Source organism: Lupinus angustifolius, unplaced genomic scaffold (assembly GCF_001865875.1).
Source record: "Lupinus angustifolius cultivar Tanjil unplaced genomic scaffold, LupAngTanjil_v1.0 Scaffold_114_29, whole genome shotgun sequence".
NCBI classification, from domain to species: domain Eukaryota; kingdom Viridiplantae; phylum Streptophyta; class Magnoliopsida; order Fabales; family Fabaceae; genus Lupinus; species Lupinus angustifolius.
Window position 1 is genome coordinate 1 of NW_017724951.1, and position 21170 is coordinate 21170.

Sequence of the window (21170 nt, forward strand, 5' to 3'; positions counted from 1 at the left end):
AATTAATTATGTGTAGGCAATTAAATTTTCATGAACATAAGGTGTGAATATAAAAATTAACTGGACTTATCATTGTAATGAAATTTCACTGTTGTTTGTTTCACCATTTTTACAACGAACCTTTACTTTTGCTATTCAAAGGCTAAGAATAATAAGTAAATATATATAATAAAATCACTCAATTCTATTACATGGTGAGAATTGTATTCATGTGTTTACGACTTAGTTAATTTCATTTCTATAATAGAACATGTTATGTTGATGTTATGTAACTTAATATTTGTTTTTTTATTCTATTCATGTTAATGAGTATCCAAATTTTAATATATGCAATGTTAGAGGGAGCACAAACACAAAATACAATGTGTAGGTTTTTTTTTTTAAAAAGTTTAGAATAAATCACATTCTACTAGTATTTTATACTTTTTTGAATTTTAATCAATGTCCTTAAAATAACTACTACATTTTTTTATGATAAAGTCATTATAAATTCTAAGACGACAATCACTCTAATTTTAAGATATGATACTGTGTCGGACATATGGGCTGCACTTCATCAATTTAATAATCACCATAACTAATTCATTAACGACTCAAAAATCTTTTGTCTGTAAACATGTTAAGATCTTAACTAACCCTTAGTACAAAATGCGGTATCGGACGTATGAGCTGTACTTCACTTGTATTAGTAGGATTGTTAGTCGAGATCTGACACTTATATTTTCTAAAATCAATCCAACTAACAAACCTTTTTCTACTTAAAGAACTACGTAAGTCTTGATTCCCTTAATAGTGATACATAGGATCAGGGTCATTCTTGTCAGGCACAATAATAAAAACAATTTTTTTCTTCATAAAAATTAATTAATCAATCACACAATTGAATTTAATAGTAATAACAACAAATAAAAAATATAGTAATCCATGTAGTTTAGTATAGGGTACCGCTTAAGGCGGACGGATGGGGTGGTAATACCTTCCCTACCCTGTAACCGACTTCCGAACCTGGATATCAAAAATCCAAAAAGCTCAAGATAATTGGGCTAAAAAAATATTTTTCTACATTTTTTATAGTAAAAAATGTAGTGGCGACTCGAGAGGTCGCGTATCCGAAAATCGGGGCGCGACATCCATGATAATAATATTCAGGATACAATATTTTTTGCTTTAAAATAAAAAAAAGATTGACGTTGACAATATTTATTTAATGATATTTACATTTTAAAAAATTAATTTGCTGAATTCATTAAGGAATATTATTTTTGATACACTAACAAAAACCTCAATGTTTAATAATAATAAAATGTACACCTTTTCTCTTCTTGATATCTATATATACATACAAGTGATACACTATTACACACTTCTTGTACTTACTCATGCATTTCTCTTTCTCTTCTTTCTCAAACATTGTCTTACTCCATTAGCTCCATTCTTCACTTCTTTGTCTTTCTCTCATTCCACCACCAAAATTTCTCTGCCTAACTCACTAAAAACCTAAACTTTTCAATTTCAACCCAAACTCAGAACAAAAAACAATGTCTATAAACCAGTTTTCACCAAACACAACACAAGCAACAACCCTATGGTGGACTCAACATGCAGAAGAATCAAGGGTACCCCTAATACCCAATAACCCAATTTTCAACCTCAAAAACGATGATGATGATGAAGATAATGATGTTGAAAACATCAAGCTTCCACTGTATGAAGATGAAGCTGCCACCACCACCCCCCCACAGGGAGAAGAAGAAGCAGTTGAAGAAGAAGAAAAAGAACCCATGTTTGAGAAGGTTTTAACACCAAGTGACGTTGGAAAACTGAACCGTTTGGTTATACCAAAGCAATATGCTGAGAAATACTTCCCACTCGGTGGCGGTGACTCAGCTGAGAGCAAGGGTTTGTTGCTGAGTTTGGAGGACGAGTCAGGGATGTGTTGGAGGTTCCGTTACTCTTATTGGAATAGTAGCCAAAGCTATGTTTTAACTAAAGGTTGGAGCCGTTATGTTAAGGATAAGAGACTAGATGCTGGTGATGTTGTTTTGTTTCAGCGACACCGGATTCAGCCGAACCGGCTTTTTATTGGGTGGAGGCGCGGCTATCTTAACGGTGGCTTCACCGTGTCGGAGCATGTTGGGAAGGGTGATATGAATGGTAATAAGAATGGTGTTCAACTTGGGTGGACCACAGGATTCTATTCTGAGCATCGTTCTTATCCTATTCATCATCGCCATTTTCCTTACCTTCATGCAGGTCTCTATCTCCTCCCTCTCACTCTCTTTTTTCTTGCTATTATTTTTTCAAAGTTTTTTTATCGAGCAATCGTTAATATATTAGTATTTTTGTTGTGGATGAGACTCGAATTCTCAACTTCTTACACTCATATCCTTCATCCTGCTATAACGGACAAGGATCCTCTGTCCCAAGAAAATCTTGTCCCCATGTACTAAGCCAATGAAATCTCATAGAATATCGTACAAATATTAATTTATGTGATTATAAATTTTATTTTTAATCAAATAAAATTTTCTAATTGGATGGAGACACCAAATGGGACAGGTGATCCCCATCCCTATCAAACTATCGTATAATTTTTTTGTTAGGTAAAACTCGAATCTATAACCTCATGTATATCATTCCTTAAACCATTTATCATCACTTTCAAACCATCTTAGTTAATATTTTCTGAGTTGGTATAAAATCAAAGTTACATCTGAACTACACTAGTTAATAGAAACAATTACTAATAAAAAATAATTAATTTCTTTTCAAAAATATATTATTTTTGATAAAAATATATCTTTGTTTAATATTTAAACTAACTAATCAGTGCCACACAGGTAAATCTCATATTTTCCCCAAACTTCTCAGTATAATTTATTCCTTTTTATTTTCTCTCTGACCTTATGTTAAATATAGTTACGTTGTATAATAGATTGTACCTTTTTTGCTTAAATTGTCTGAAAAAAGATAAGAAAATAAATAAAATAATTATGCATTTATCCTCATGGTGGTACTACATGAATGGAGTTTATATATATATATATATATATATATATTCAGGACTTAAGGGTTCAATTCATATTGTTCAATAAAATCTGGACTGTAACATGTTCTGCGTGAAGCACACGCGCATTGAATTTAACATGGTAAAAATGAAATTCACATTTTTAGCAAAATCTTGCAAGTCGTATAATTTTGTTTCCTTCACTTGATGTTATTATCAATCAAAATTTGAATGAAAAATTTTGAAATGAAAAAAAAAATGTGTATGCCATATTATCATTAAATAAATTAAAGCATAGACTAATAATGCACGTGATTTAATGTTATAGGTGGAGGGTCCCAACAAGATCAGAAGCAAAGGACACCAATGAGGAACAGTTCCAATTTTAGGGTATTGAGGTTGTTTGGGGTGAACATGGAATGCCAAACTCAAAATGATTCTGAAACCTTAAGTTCCTACAATATGTCACCATCAACACCTAGTACAACTACACACCATTTATATCACCTTAGTCAACCTTCTTATTCATCTACTTCCAACCATCATTACCTTAACATGCTACAAATGTGATTTTTTTGACCATATATGTCTACAATATCTAGATTTTAACTATTGTTTATGGATGAGGATTTAATTTTTACCATATCTTAATCTTTTTTTGCCATGATTTACTTTTTACACAGTCCCCCTCATAGAAACATCAAACATATATTTAAAACCCAAAAATTTGTAATGCACAAGTTGAGACTCATTTGGTGGTATATACAAGAATAGTTGTTTGAGTTAATATATGTTTGGTTTTTTTTCTTAAATAATGAATTTGAGTATTGTGTATGAAAAAATTATTGTTTTGATAATTCATAGTTGTTTTTCGAAAAGATATCTATTAATACACTAAATATTTGTGTTTGGAGCAGGTCAATTTATATTTAGAGAAAATTAATTTAACTATTAAGCTTATTTCCTTACAAGGCAATAAATCTTGACTGAATTATGCCATTGAGTTTATATACAAATGTGTGTTTATTATTTATTTTGTTTACCAAGTGGTAACAATTGTAAATTGTTATTATGGCAAATGAAAATAATTAGTATAAATTATTAAATCTTATTTTAGTAGTATTATTTTGTAACTTATGTTTCTGCATTAATTACCGATATTTAATAGCATTGTTTTTTTAAGATTCTTAATAACAAGATATAATACTGTGTACACTTGAAGTGAAAATCTTATATACTACTATTTTTATATCTCTTTATACAAAATCAATAAAATTATGTCAATTAATAATAGTCATTATTTTTTGATAGAGTATAAACAATTTATTTTTTGATAGAGTATAAACAATTTATTAGCATAATTTTAGTAATTGGCATGATTTTATTCATTTGATATAGAAAATAGAGAAATAATAATATAGCAGATCTCTACTGATACAGTTGAGGATGCAGCATTAATTACTATTTCAAAATAGCAGTGCTTGAAAAAGAAAACAAATCCACTAACTCATGGTCATGAACAACATAACCATGCATAGTGTCACATATCATTGAGAAAAGCTCAAACTTCTACTTTTTACCAACTTCTTTGACACGATCTCGTTCTTCTAGGCTACGATTTTATATGAAATCGTCTCTACCATTTACGATTCTCTAAAAACTATATCAAATTAATACTGTCATATTTTAGTCAATGTATACTTAGTTATATTATAAATTTTTTTGTTGCTAATTAACACGTAATTAGGCATATGATAAGATAAAGCTAGTATAATTTTCATTTGCCCTAACTAATTTGTTGGTTTTTTGGGCATTACTTAAAAGCCTTGTGGTAATTAAATAATATTATTACGCATAACTAGGTTAGACTTTCCATTAAGTGAGGGACTATTGTAATTAGTTTCATTAGGTCATTCTCAAGTCACAAGTAGTTTATCTCTTTTAAGAATACTGACACTAGATGGTTTTCCTGATTAATTTCATCTTATATTATTTTGGTTAGTTTAAATTAATAACTTCAAATTCAGGTCAGTTTAAAATGATTGGCGAAAATCTTTAGTGAACTATACATTTATGTGTTATAAGAGCATTGTAGAATTTCTCGATATTGGCATCCCGAAAAAATAGTTTTTTTTAAAAAATAAATTATTTAATATTTGAACATTGGTAATCTTATAATGTACTACCAAGGGGTGTGTCACTGTTCTTTCCAATAAATGTCACATAGTTACATTTAATATTTTGATATTTTTAAGGATTTAATTAATCTTACACTAGTAAACTAACCCCTTGTTAGTGAACACTTTGCTAATCTAAATTCAAGCCAAGCAAGAGCACTAGACCAATGCATGACTAAGAATCTTATAATAATTTTTTAAGAACTAACACGATGAGCTTTATTTACTTTTAAGATTAATCCTTATAGAAAACTATTTTGAAATAATTTTTACTCATTTAAATAAGTATTCTCAACTCAACTTCAATAATTAGTATCAAATATGAATTTAGGATAGGTTGTCTAATGTCAAGAAGAAGGGGGAAAAAGAAATAACAACAACCAATACCACTAACATTCAAGTCTATTTTTCTTTTTAGTACTACCAATGATATTTTCCAACATATCTTTTTAAAGTGTATGATTGTCCATCCCAATAAATATCATTCATAAGAATTGAATCTATAACTTTTTATTCTAAGGATCTAGCAAAATATTACGCAAATAAACCAGCACATTATTGATGTTGAAACCAATCTTATGCAACAAATAGTTGAGAATAATTGTTGTGTACTCTTACTTTTGAGAAAGTTAAAGTAGCAAGAACTAATACAATGGGTGCATGTGTGATTGAAACCGGGATGAGGATGTCAACCACATGAGAAATCCCTTTCTTCTCCTAATTAAGCTTGATAGCTAGGTACACATCAAATGAGATGCTCCTTGATTCCACCACAAAAACATTTCATTGTTCACTCATTTATCATGTGTATTATGTATTGAATTTCAAGAATTTAAGGTATCATATGTTATATATTGAGCTTATTATAAAAAAAATAGTGTAACCAACTAACCATAACATAAAAAATGACAATCCGAACAAAAAACATAGAAATTACTAAAATTGGTACTACATACCATATAACTTTAGATTAAGTTCAAGTATTATAATATATATTGCTAAATAGCACATAGGTGTGTTTGGTGATATTTATTTATTTTCATTTTGCATTTAATCTTTTTAATAAAAATTATAAACTACTATTATATCTCCTACTTTTAACTTTTTTTGAAAGAAATTGTGGAAACAATGATCTTGTTTTCACTGTTTCCTTTATAAAATAAAAACGAAAATAAAGAAAACCTTTTTTAATGATTAAGAATGAAAACTTATCAATTTAAAGTAAAAAAACATGGTATAGTGGAAATAAGGCCAAAAAAACAAAGGGCAGACGTACAAATATATCATTAAAGAGTAAGCAAGCAAAATAGTATATTACTCAAGGTAAATAGGTGATGCAGTAATGCTACATGACTATATTGAATGCTCTTTTTGATCTTATCAACACTTGTGATTGACGAATATAAATCTATTGCTTTAAATCATGTCTCAAACGCTATCTTACACCAATAAAAATGAAGCAAAAAGTTGAGACATAACAGATCTTTATTCGTGCATGATTCACAACCTAGTAAAGTTGACAGAAACTTTCATAGTAACCCAGTCTCAAAACTGAGTTACATGCAGTATTTGTGGCAACCTAAGTTTTTCTTTTTTGCCCACTTAACATGAGTGAGCCAATTCAACTAATAATGCAGAAAAGAGAGAACTTGATTGATTGTGTATGTTATAGTTTTTTATTCCATCAATACAACCTCTCTCTTTCTGTATAAAGTGACATGGCTTTAAGGTGAAAAAAGTTCCAAATTTAAGGTACAACCCTAAGGTTTTATCAGTTGAAGGACACTTTCACTGACTGAGAAGTTCTAGCTATAGTACAACCATATGCTTGTATAAACAACACCTAAGGTTTGCACAAACCAATATGTGACAAGTCAGTGAAGTGCTTTTGATCAAATCATATATTCACCGCACTGAATTACCAATACTGCAACTAGTACAAGTCCTTGCTGCCCCCATAGGAAAAAAAGAAAATGAATAATCCAAATTTTGAGGAACTGAAACTGTAGTTATATATATATATATATAGTACGAGATTCATTTGGGTACCTAATACATAATATGATAAATTCTGTGTGTTATATATAATATCTTTGTATGTTTTGGAAGTCAAAAGCTCCATTAAAAGTTAAAGCTTTTGCGTGGAGACTTTTCCAGGATCCGATTCCCACTGTTGATGCTCTTCTCAAGAGGGGAGTCTCTATTCAATATGGAGCGGGAACCTTATGTCCTTTTTGCAACGACCAAGCTTAAACTTCTCAACATCTTTTCTCCTCATGTAACTTTACTTATTCAGTTTGGCAGTGTCTGTATAATTGGCTGAAAATTCACATAGCTCTTTCTCTTCATCCCATTCATCATTTTACTAATCACATAGGCATGATACTATAAATGCGTTATTTGAACTATTGGAATATCATTTGGCTCGCTACTATTTGGGCTATCTGGAGGTCTAGGAATGACTTTATTTTTAATTCAGTGCACCCTTTCTTGAGAAAAGTTTTGAGGCTGCTAGGGTTACTTATTGGCTTTGGATTAATGGGAAGAGGGGCAAAGATCAGATCTATTTTTCGGACTGGATAGCAAACCCCATTTTTTGTCTTGATTCTATATTGTAAAGGCTTTTAGTTTTTTCTTTTTTTCTTCACTTTTTTTCTCGTGTAATAATTTTTTCTCTTAATAAATTAATTAAATATTTTGTCATGTAATTATTGGGCCCCATAAAGATTCAAACAAGAGTCCCATTGACCCCAGCTTGAAAAGGTGTCCAATATGAGTGGCTAAATGGCTCAGCAAGTTGGAGGATCTAAAGATATAAGTTCAACTTCTCTAGTACCCGAATACGATGAGAAATTTTGTTGTTGAAAATAACATAATATCATGGTTGTTAAAATGTTTTTTGTCATCGTGTTACAATCTTAGTCCAGTATTAGACTCTCAAATATTAGAAGGATCTCATCCTACAAATATATATGGTGTCTATCATTGGCCTCTACATGAAGGCCAATCAAAAAAATGAAAAGATACGGTACTGTAGGAATAAATCAATTATATGTATGCCTATGACAGTTGAATAAAAGGGAATAGTGTGAGAGAAGTATCATGTCATGTGAGTGTATCTCTTACTCCACTACCTGTGCCTCCCTCCTTTAGGAGCTGCTGTAGAATAAAGAGCAACACAATTGGGAATTGAACTTCTTGATGAATAAAGGAACATATTGATATCAAACATTAATACCATCTTGAAGCATGGGAAGTTAAGAAAAACCCTAAACGAAACGGTTTGGAAAGATTTATAGATCAATATTTTATCAATGAATATGAGTTATATAACATTATTGCTTAGTTCGATTCTTGTAACCGACATCACCTAATAAAATTTGTTGTTTAATGTATACATGCTTCCAGACCAAAAGGTAGTTTCCTATTGTAGAAGGTGCTACCTCATAGCTTCATGTTCAAAATTCAGCCCCACCTATAACCAAAACATCTTGAAGGATCCCTTTAGTTATACCTAGAAGAAATAGAAACTGGATACAGACCAATCCAGATTACAGAAACAATCTGGTAGAAACTGGATAACATTTAGTTAGGAAAATAGAGCTCATATCCTTATGATAGAGGAAGTTCTTAAAAAGCAGCCTAATGCATCAGGCTCCAACTCAGTGAGGTTTGGAAAGGATAAATGTACACAGCTTTATCCCACAAGTGAAGAGACTATTTCTACTATTTGAATATATGATATCATGGTTACTAAGCAACTTAGTATGAACACTTCAAAAGGAAGCAATCATGAGAGTTGGTCAACCATCCTCGTGACCAAGGAGGTCTGGTCTCCTCACACCAATTATCTTGGAAACAAGCCAACAATCAAATAGGTATAAAAAATGATAACATAAGAAATTTCGTCACGAGGTTCGGCCAATTATGCTTTCATCTTTACGAACATCGAAAGACTACCTCTATCTATTAGGAAAAAAAATTGTGTTTGTGGCTATTACTCTTCTTCTTACACTAGGTTCACATAAATATATAGTCTTCTACCTCAATTCTTTTATATTAGTTCAAATGTGTAACTTGTATCGCTTGAGTAATGGTTCCTTCCCTTGAATATGAAACATTACACAGCAAATTCCAAACTAGTGATACCCCACCCAACATTCCCCTTGTGACAGTTGTGCAGCCTGTTACTGATTTTCCTCTCCTCCAGAAAACAAATGGAAAAGTACCCTAAGCAATAGGAACAGCCAAAAAACAATACACCTCACACCCTTAATGAAAATCATTAGAAGTAAAGTAATATAATGGAAATGTAGGACAGAAAATTTTCCTTTCACCATTAATTCTGATCAAAAAAGGAAACTACCAATCTTACACTGTCTCACCCTCAAGAAATAAAACACTCAAATTAATAATGTTGCAACAGCAACTTAATTAAGGATTTACATACATTGAATTGAAACTATATGAAACAACTACATGTTGGTCTAGTAGTGTAAGGTCCCACCAGATCTTAAGATATCGTATGAGAGTAAAGATCAAAGGTTCAATTTCTTAGAACAATACTTGTTGGGAGAGACAATCATGCAACACAACGTATAAGGTGAACTCTGAAATTCACACTGCCATTATTATCCATATCTATGATGGGTAGCAGTTTTCCACATTTCACAGATATATATATTGTGTTTATGCATATAATATATCCATGCAGTGACAATCACAAATAACATAATTTTTTGTCTCAATTCTTAACTCACAGTTATGAGACCTAAACTTCCCTACAACTGAATGAAAGAAAAAGCTCTAACATAAGGAAACAAACTCAAATTTCATTCGAACCTATTAATGAGTATCAACCATGTAAGTTCCAAATAATTATCAATTTGCCTCACAAACATATAAAATAATATTATAAAATATAAGACACCACAAGAAGGAAGCAAAGAGCCTACACTAAAAAACTACCTAGCTCCGGTCCATGCCCAACGATAGCTGTTTGATAACCAAATCACTAACAAAGGTACATAACTCAGCGTTTTTATCAATCAGAATAAATGGCTCAAATGTAGAATACTATTATAAATTTGTTAGGAGTTTTGTATCGGGTAGTATAACAAAGTCAATGTGATACTTAAACTATAAGATTCTATCACTTATTAGACTAGTATTTTGGGTTGAGTTATCTTATGTACTTAATTATAACAATTGTTGTCTTTCATTGAAAGTTATGTTACAAAAGGAGTTAATTATAGGTTGTATTAAGCTATATTATCAAACATGATGGGTGAGTGATGCTGCCAAAAAGAAAAATGGCTATCATCGAGTCAATGTCAATAGAGTGAAAGTCGTCGACAATGTTAGAAGTCTTATATTAGATTGTATAGAGTAAATCTAGTGTTATACTTAATTTATGAGACTCATTCACCTAATAAACTAATTTTTTTAGTTTTTTTTTAAGCAAGGTGCAATAACACCGAAATATATAGATAAAAGAAGATACAAACAAAGGTAATAAGCATGTTACAAGTTCCGAAATCTATAGTTCCGAAATCTAAACTTTTGTCGTATACTTAAGTCATAACAATGTCTTTAACTATATTAGACTAGCAAATGGAAAATAATTAATTTTATTTAGTTTTTAAAAATATATATTATAGCATTAGAATCTTATTGAAATTCATAAATGTATTGTTTCTTAATGAACAAATAACAAATAAAAAGAGAAAAATAATAAATGTGCATAAAAATATAAAATATCTTATAATATGTATGGTAAAAACTTCTACATTGCACCTTTATATTGAGGAGTTTAAGGGCCATATGAAATATTTATCACCCCTCCCCCTTCAAATTTCTAAACTAAGGTAGAGGGTAGAGGAGGGATTTTTACTCCATTATTTTCTTTTCCCTCCATGCTCTTACCTTCCAATCAAACACATTTTTGGAGATGTAAACGTTATCTCTATCAAAGTTTAAATAAAAAAGTAGTAGATCAATGTATTCATAAACGGAAAAATCAGCCTTTGATTCATGATTAATCTTTCAAAATAACACGAAGTCGTCATTGAGACTTCCGTACACACTTTCAATATATATTCTTAAAAGTGTAGTGTACAAAATAAGAAAAATAACTTATGCCCAAATTGTGTATATTTTATATATTTATATTGTCAATATATCATTTATCATGTACATATAATTAATTTTATAGAAAAAATAGTTAATATGAATGTTGATTAATGTGTGAATATATAAAAATCTTACATTTACATTCAAACATCTTAAGCTCACAAAATAATGTGTGGTTGTTGCATTCCTCTAATATTTTGTTTGATTGAGGTTAAGATGGAACAAGGGAAAGGAAGAAGAGTAACTATCTATTTTGGTTCTTCGTATTTTTTTTTTTACCTTACTAGTTTAGTCCTTCAAAAAAAACTTAAAATGGTCCGCAAAATTTTTAAATGTTGGTCAAATTAGTTATTTTTAGGTTAAATTAGGTCATATCAAGGGTTGTAAAACATGTCAAAAATGACTAATTTGACCTACATTTGAAATTTTTGGACCATTTTAAGTCTTTTTTTTAAGGACTAAACTAGTAAGGTTAAAAAACTATTAGTTACTTAAATTAGTATTTAATCAAGGAAGAGAGATGGGGTGGGAATCTTTTGGTTGTAGAGAAAAAGATAGGAAAAAATGGTGAATTACATACATTTTTGCTCTTCGTGCTAAGTTTATTGAAAAGAAAGAATGATTAGTCTCCGTAATAATCGTGGTTAACTCTTAAAACTTTAAAAATGATCTAAACAACCAAAAAATTATTTTATTTTTTATTATTTTCCTTTTTTTCATTTATTTTTTGTTCTACTTTTCTTTTCCAAACCAAGTATATGGATAAGAAATTTCTTTCCTCACCTCCAAAAGCATGTGATTCTTAAACTTAAATGATTTTGTGGGTGTGATTCATGTTCTCAAATTCTTGAGTGGGGAGAAATTAGTATCTAGTCAATTTTTTCCTCGGTGATGGGAATAAAATTATACTATATTTTATTGTATGCGTGTATATCACACATATCGTGTGCCTCGTGCACAAAATAATTTAAATAAAAAAATGAGTGCGTCTATATTGACTAGGCAAAAGCTAGAAGAACTAATTATAGTATGAGTATTAACTATATGTAATAGAAATTAAAGTGTATTTTATCTATACCAACAAAATATTTTTCATATAATTGATCGTGATTAAGCTTTTGATATTACACTTAATTATCTAACAATTGTGGTGATGGATTACTACCTTATTTTCAAATTAAATCTTTTTATTTTTAAAAATATTTTTCAGATTATTTGTCTTTTTCTAAAAACAAAATAACATGACTATTATTAAAACTATATCCTCATCTAATTATTAAAAGAGATGATATGTGAAAATAAATTACTATATTTACTACTATTATAGTGAAATAAAGAACAAATTAGTAAAATATTACAAAACTTTGACAAGAATAAATATATTAACTATATTTCTTAATTTATGTGTTATCATCTTAAATGGTAGCTGAATGTGAATAAAGGTAATATGTTTTATTAGAAGCGTTATAAGAAATTACAATTATTTCCGTAGACAATTTTAATTTAAGTTCCAAGTGTGTGTTTCGTCATTTGTACTTATAAGTTTTTCATTGGAGACACCCAAGTCATTGATCTAAAAACAAAACAGACATTGCATTTGGATAATTTGTATAGAGACACTATAAATTTTGATCCTCGACATATATAATATAATACATTTAATTCATCTATTAATTATATTTTAAGTACATTTTTTGTATAAAAAATATTTTAAACACGTTTAGGACATGAGTAAATTTGTCTCGTTTCAATAGTTGAGTTTCATATGATCATACGAATTGAGTGTACGGATAAAGTACTATTCATGATTATTTAAGCATTTATTTTTATATGAAAGATATTACATTTAAAAACTAATTTCTTTTAAAGTAGAGAGACGTAAAAATGGTTATATTTCTCTCAATAAAGTATTTATCATATACACTATAAAGATCAAATATATAACTCAATTATCTAGTAGTTGTAGTGCAATTATTATTGATATCAGACACTCATTTTTTTATAAACCGGTCTTTGGCATAGAATTACGTCAATAATTCTAATTGGATAACATATTTTATCCCATGACTAAGTCTTATTCAAGTTAGTTTTTGGATTTGTGAAAAAGATCTAGCTCTTCACCTTGACAAAGTAAGTTTTGATGAAGACACCAACATCACATAAAAGAAGAATACTTATGAAGATAAAGCTTCAAGAAATTAGAATATAAGTATTTAGGTAATTATATCTTTATACTCTAAATTATACACTTAGCAGTAATGCTCAAAAGTATTTTAAAAGAAAATTGCCAAACACAAGTATAAAATGAAAATAATTTTCAAAATACTGTGTAACATGTTACTAGTTACTACATCTAAGTAACAGGCTACTGTGCTAAGTAACAGGTTACTATGACGAAGTAACAGATTACATGAGAGTGAGAAACGAATTATACAACAAAAATTGATCAGGGTAATCGATTATACCATGTGGGTAACGGTTACACAACACAATAAATAATTACTCAGTTGAACAGAACAGTTGGGTAATCGATTACACCACCTTTTGAGTAATCGATTACTGCTTGTGAAAATTAATTTCTAGTTGGACAAACGTGTTGGCTAATCGATTACATCGATTACTAAGAGTTGTTACACCAGTTTTCAGATTCAAACCACACAGCTTTCAACTCAAACGAAATGGTTTTATTCCAAACGGATCCTAACTTTTCATAGAGGTATTTTGGTTGATTGGAAAGTCTATATAAAGGCTTTGAAACTCATTTCAAACAAGATAATACATAACATAACTCAAATTGAAATAACTTATTCAAACTACAATTTTCTGAAATACTTGTTCTACACTTGGTGCAACTTGTTCATAACTTTCAGAACTTGATTTGTAAAGTTGCCTTAAGTGTTATTACAAGGTATACAAACCTTCTGAGCATTAGTACTAAAGTAAACATTGAGTTATTGGATTGCAAGAGTTTATAACTTAAAATTTTGTAAAGGCAATCTATTGTCATTGTTAAACGTTTTCTTCAATCAAAGTATTGAATTACTTTCTTTCACGAGGGTATGATAAGAAAGAGGATAAAGTCACTTAGAAATGGTGTTTTACAAAGAGTGGTATAGGTGTTAGAGAGTGAGTAAGATACAAGGAAATCTCGGGGTGAGAAATTGTAATTAACTCTTAATATCTAGTGAAGAAATTTCTTGTACTGCAAGAGTACTGGACGTAGCCTTCGATGGACAAGCTGATGAACCAGCATAAAAACATTTGTGTACTATCTTCTCTTTTATCTCCTTATATTTACTTGATTATTTCTGCATATCCTTTTTGACTGTTATTAACTCTTAAATTGTGCAAAAAAACTCAGTTATAGTTTTAAACAACTAATTTATTTCTCCCTCTTAGTTGTCATCTTAATCTCACATGATTGATATTACTCAATTATTTTAAAGCCAATAATAAATTCAGGTTATTTTTTGCATGCATGCTAACTAAGGTTTGTAATATAGCGGTGTAAATGTAAGGATTTTGTTATAAGAACTTATATTTATTTCAAAAATCTCTAAGTTTTGATAAAGACTAATTTTCAACTATCAATTGAGAAATTACGAGAGAGCAAGTAAAATTGAGGAGTAAAGAAACAAAAAATATTTGAGAACCAAATTAAAGAGAAAGAAAAAATAAAGATCATCAATATTCATACGTTATCAATGTAAACATTTATATAAAGTTAGTATATTATTTAACAGATCATTTTTATTACTTTTTTGGAAGAGATGGTCATCACTAAATATAAATATTAATGATGCATTAATAATGTATAAAAAATCTTAAACCATAGATGATTTTTTTGTTATAAATAAAAACGATTACCTCTGATATTAACTATGCCCCCGAAATTCGTGGAATCCTCAATGGGTTTTGGAGTATCCGAGAAGCAATTGGAGTTAAAGAAGTGGACAAGCAAAAACGTTATTAGTTTATGGGAAAATAAATTTTAAAAAAGTGATTTTGGAAGATCTTGATTAAATAATGATTTGATACAGTGGTCAAAATGTGAAATCGGCAACAAGCTTGTCTTTGGTTAAATTCCTAGTCTAGTCGGTTTAGGTGTGCTACTAGATTCACGTTTTTTTTAAAGCGATCTAGGCATGAGCAATATCTTATAAAATGTTGAGTCAATAATAAATTCACTCCTTCACTGTATGTTTAGAGTGTAATATTTATATATTGTTGTATAAAAATTTACACACATTTAAAATATTATACATTAATCACTTATATTATATTTTTAAAAAGTCAATAATAATTAAATATAAATAATTAATGATACAATGACAATCGATAAAACTCATATATTGTCGGGACATACTTTTTTCTTCTTATCGTTATCAATTTGTTTATATAAGAATTTAAAGTCTTAATTGTTACCTAAATTTTTTAAATTAGTTCTTAAAATTGGTTAAATTAAGTCCTAAGTTTTATTATGAGAATGATTAATTTGACCTCAACGTCAAAATTTGAAGACTAATTTATATTTCTATAGACTAAATTAATACATGCCAATATAATATCTTAGGGATTAAATTTTATATTCAGACTACAAAATTTAGTAGTTCTACTTATTCATATGACGATAGATATGCTAGACAAGTTGGATGTGGAGATCATGATTAGAGACAATTGTTTTCTGTATTGTAATTATTTAGGGTTAGTTTGAGAGTTGGATTTTTTAGGGAAATGAAGTGAAGGAAAAGGCTTGTGGGTCATCTCACAAGTGTAATTAATGGCTCCCGATCATTCTATTTCTTTTCATTTTCCTCCAAAATCTAACTCTCAAACTAACCCTTAAGGTTTTATGTTGATTAAAATATTAAAAATGACAAATATGCTAGAACTTTGATGATGCAACTTCTATTAAGAAATTATTTAATATTGGGCAAACATAATAATATTTTGGTCACTAATTTGTTTTATTTTTTGTCCCTCAAATATTTCTTATTTTTCTTCTCATTATAATCTCTCAACTTTGTTTTTACACATTCAAATTTGTCATATCCATGAGTTTGTTTTATAACATGGTCACTTTTGACTTCAAAATGATGTGGTTTTAAATTTTTTCTTCATGGTCTATAAATTTGTATCTTTTTCCTTGCCACAACTAGTCGATCTTCTTCTTCTTTGTTGGATGATCCATTGTCATCCCAATCTCATCAAATGATCTACCGTTACATTAAGTACATAAGAAAAATGTTATTAATATTGTATCGATTATCAAACTAGTTAGGATATTGATATAGTGGTACAATGATTCAACCGATAGTTCAGTAATGTGATATAGTATATCAATGAACTTAGATATATATAATATTTATGTTAAAAAATTAATAAAAAACCAATAATTTTTTCATTAAAAATTAGTTTTAAATAAAAAATTGTCGGTATAAACAATACGGTTCAATTGAAAACTGACAAGTATACCAGTTTCGACAGATTTTAACCGATATGATTGTATGACCTATAATTATTGTACCATACCAGTATTGGAACTGGTTTACCGATTGAACCGGCCGACATAAACCAGTTTTTATAACAATGCATAAGAATGACTATGGATGAAAAAATGGAGAAAAGATCTAAAATGATGTCATTTTGATGGTATATTAACAATGTCATGGATATGTCACCCAAAAAAGGGGCTGTTAGAAAAAGTAATAATCAACGAAAAACTAATGTGAGAAAGTAAGCAAATATTAGGGAAAATATTATAAACCAAATTTAGAAAATTACCAAACATACATTTTTACCTCAATATTATGCCCTTAATATAATAAGAGGGAAGCCTAACATACCTTGGGCTTTTAATAATCACCATTTAATAAGAAATCAGTGAGTGAAACCGAAAACCTAATTCAATGAAGTGACACAATAAAGAGCCTATTAGTTACAAAGTTCTATGTTAAACTTGTTCACACGGCAATGCTTTTATCACATTCACATGAAAATCTAATAAACTTCCTATTAAGTGTTTTGTTGAATATTATATTATTATTTGCTAACTGAAAATGATGTTTTCGTAGAGTTGTCATTCTCTTTTTTCAATTCTAGCATTATTATAATGGAAGGAGATCATATATCCCAAACGGTGTCTCACTTTATGTATAAGTCAGTCAAATTGTTTTATTTTATTACTTTTTGTTTTTAAAATTTTTATTTTATTCATTTGTTAATATATGATTGATCTGGGACAGTAAATAAGACTTCGTTCGCTATTGGTGATTCCGGTCCCATTATAATAGCATTATTTTTCCCTCTAGACAAGCATTTTAAGATTCTTTAACTTAGACATATATATAATTAAGTTCCTTTCAATCTTTGATCATAAAACAAAAATTCTAATACAAAGGATTATACGTATACTTGTTGGGTCCACTTTCCACCATACTTATTAAAATTTAAATGATAATATAATAAACATAAGGATATATAACAAGGTATAGGGGATCTGCAATTGCATAAAGTTATCACAGTACCCTAGCATTGTTAATTTATTAGTAAACTAATGGGCACTTGCATGAATTAATCATGTATTCATTTAAATCTTAAATCAATGGGTGTTGATTCAAGTAATACATGTTTAATTCATCTTAAGTAAATGTCTAAAATTTGAGTCTTGTGGATAGAAAAAATACTCATTAGGAGAGTTAGCCCCACATACCTGCGGATGTTCCTAGCTCGGACAAGATTGTCTCCAGTGCGATGATACCTGTGAGAAACCAAAAAATCAAAATGTTAAATAAAAAATAGAGTAATTACCAATTTTAGTCCATCATATTTTTCGACCTTACCAGTTTGGTCCTTCAAAAATTGATAACCTAAAATGGTCTAAAAAAATTTCAAATATAGGTCAAATTAGTTCATACCAAATGTTTTAAAGCATGCTAAAAGGATTAATTTAACTCACGTTATAAATTTTTGTGGATTATTTGGATTTTTCAAATTTTGAGAAATCAAATTAATAAAGTTGAAAAATATGAGAGACTGAAATAAATGTTGACACTAATAAAAATATGAGGGACTGAAATGAATATTTACACTAACAAAAATATCACATTAAATTGCAGTTTTGTGTATATGCATGTTCTTGGGACAACTAAGCTCAAAACTGAAAAATAATGTGAAGGCTAAATGATTAGGAGCTTTAAAATTGTTTGATACGATAATTTATTGAATTGGAAGTGTATGATAAAATTAGTTAATCAACTAAAAGTTATTGATAAGTCTAAATGACTTAAAAATCACACACTTAAAAATGATAAACCACTACAATTGGCTAATCAAATTTTATAAGCTACTATGGTTTATTTTTTAAATAAATCCTCCATGACACCATTAACATTTTTTAATAGCCGATAAAAAAACTTATTTTTTAATAAAACTCAACTCCTTCTATTCCATTTTAATTATGTGGTCACTTCCATTATATAAAACGATGCATTTTAACTAAAATATCGTCAGTAATATATTTAAAATCATCAATATTGTTTTTAATTTCAAAAATTGTAGGACGAGTAATCAACATATGCAATATAAGACAGACAAACAAGGAAAAAAGCAATGCTTTTACATTTTTTTTAAATAAAAAATAATACGAAAAATATATATTAAAATGACAATTACAAAAATCGGAAGAGTATTATAAATATCTGAAAGGTGCAGTAAACAGACATAATAATATTCGAACATGGAATATATAGTCCTAAATGTTATATACGGTTATTAATTAAGGTATTGGTGTTCACTAAACCGTGATGGTATTAGTATAATAATACAATAATTAATATCTATTTCACAAATTAAATCACATACCGATAACATTAGATATACATATATAATATACTAATTTTAATATTTAAAAACTAATAAAAAATGTAATAAATACTTTTATTTATACTATTTGTGAAAAATATATAACTTGATGGTATAACATGTGTTAAAGTATAAATAAAGATAGTAATTATGTATTTGATCATCATAATAATATTTTCATAAAAATAAGTTCATTTTCTAAATATTTTATAATCTTAAATAAAAACTGATTGAAATAAGGAATATGTTTTAAAAATAAAAACTGGTTGATATAAACAATTTTGACCTATATACTTACACGACTAATATACTTATTATAATATTTTTTAGTACTACTAAGAATATTCTTTCACATTTTGGATATAAAACTAATCTCCTTCAAATTACATGACTGTCTTTCTTAACAAATATCTCTCACAAGAGTTAAACCCTTAATTTTTTAGTCATTTTAAGAATACTACTATACCAACATTTTGTTAGTATATAATTATTATATTATACGAGTATAAGACCCATAACCGCCTATACATTATAATTTTTATAATACCGTTCAATATGGATATCAACCAATAAATAAGGGTATTCTTGTAATTAACATGACACTAAAGGGCATTTGAAACATGCAATTGTGTCATCACACACTCTCCACGTTATTTATATGCAACTCACAAACCAAATTCCTTGCTTCAACTCCAAAATTTAAACTATGGATTTGACTTCTGACGAAACCACCGAAAATACTGGTGGCGCCACCACCATCTCCGCCGTCCATCAAGACATAATCGAAACCCACATCCTCACGCGCCTTGACGGCCCCTCCCTGGCCTCCGCCGCCACAACCTGCTCCCAACTCCACGCGCTCTCATCCCACGACCCTCTCTGGTCCAACATCTGCTACTCCACGTGGCCCTCAACTAACACGCCACGTGTCAAAAACGTAATCTCCACCTTCCCTCACGGTTACCGCTCTTTCTTCTCTGATTCTTTCGCAACCGCTTCAACCGCTGAAAATCCAAGCTCAAATCCTGACCGTACATCAGAACTGATCTCAACCGTTGATCTTTTCCTCCGAGAACAACCGTTACTTTCAAAAGTGGTTGAGACCGAAACCGTGACCGGGTGGTTCCGGTGCTGGCCTTTCCGTGTTGACCTGCTAGACCCGAAGGATTCAGTTCAAACACCGATTAACTATCCTATCGGCGATGACACGTGTCATCAGATCGGCGAGGAGCTCCGGCTGAGCTGGATAGTGATCGATCCGACACGGCGGCGTGCGGTGAATGTATCTAGCCGGAGTCCGGTGTCGGTACGGCGGCACTGGCTGACGGGAGAGATGGAAGTTTTGTTCACGACGGTGGTGGAATCGGCGGTGTGCATTATGACGGTGATGTGCGGCGGAAGAGGAGGGAGAATGCAAGTGAGGGAAGTGAGTATGCATATGGAGGACATGGATGGGAAACAATTGAATGGGAGGGATAGTTTGGGAATTTTGAAGATTGTGTTGGAGGGTAAAAGGGGAAGATTGAAAAAAGAAGGAAAAGATGAGTATGTGGAATTTGAGAAGAAGAAAAAAGAGAGGAAAGAAAAGAAGTTGAGAAGGGAGAAGAAGTTGGATATGTTGTGTTTGGTTCTTGTTACGGTGTCGTTTGGAGCTCTTTCTTCTCTATTCCTCTTCTGAGTTCTTCTATGTGCAAATTCAGTAATACATTACGGAAAATTTACGTGGATGTGGTATATGTTTCAAAATATTTACGGAAGTAGTGTATTTTTAGGGAAGTCGTGGATGGTATCCACGACTTCGGGGGGAAAGTCGTGGATGGGGTCCACGACTTCGAGAAGTCGTGGATGGGATCCACGACTTCCCTGACATATTCTCTCTATGGAAGTCGTGTACCCTAAACACGACTTCCATTGTATATTAATAATAAAACAGTTATGTAGCCTAGTGATTCTTGATTTTTATGAGAACCTAGAGGTCCATGGTTCAACAC

At 30.0% G+C, this 21170-nt stretch overlaps 2 protein-coding genes across 2 annotated transcripts; both read left to right on the top strand.

Annotated features, from left to right (window-relative positions):
- Window positions 1–1450: 1450 nt before the first annotated feature.
- LOC109339833 (B3 domain-containing protein At2g36080-like) lies at window positions 1451–3577 on the top strand. The gene is made up of 2 exons (XM_019577354.1): window positions 1451–2253; window positions 3336–3577. Exons 1-2 carry the CDS (start codon window positions 1539–1541, stop codon window positions 3575–3577), a joined length of 957 nt encoding a protein of 318 aa, XP_019432899.1. The 5' UTR covers window positions 1451–1538.
- A 16268-nt stretch (window positions 3578–19845) lies between these two features.
- On the top strand, window positions 19846–20902 carry LOC109339828 (probable F-box protein At1g60180). The gene has a single exon (XM_019577349.1). The coding sequence runs from the start codon at window positions 19886–19888 to the stop codon at window positions 20855–20857; it is 972 nt and encodes a 323-aa protein (XP_019432894.1). The 5' UTR covers window positions 19846–19885; the 3' UTR covers window positions 20858–20902.
- The last annotated feature ends 268 nt before the right edge of the window (window positions 20903–21170 follow it).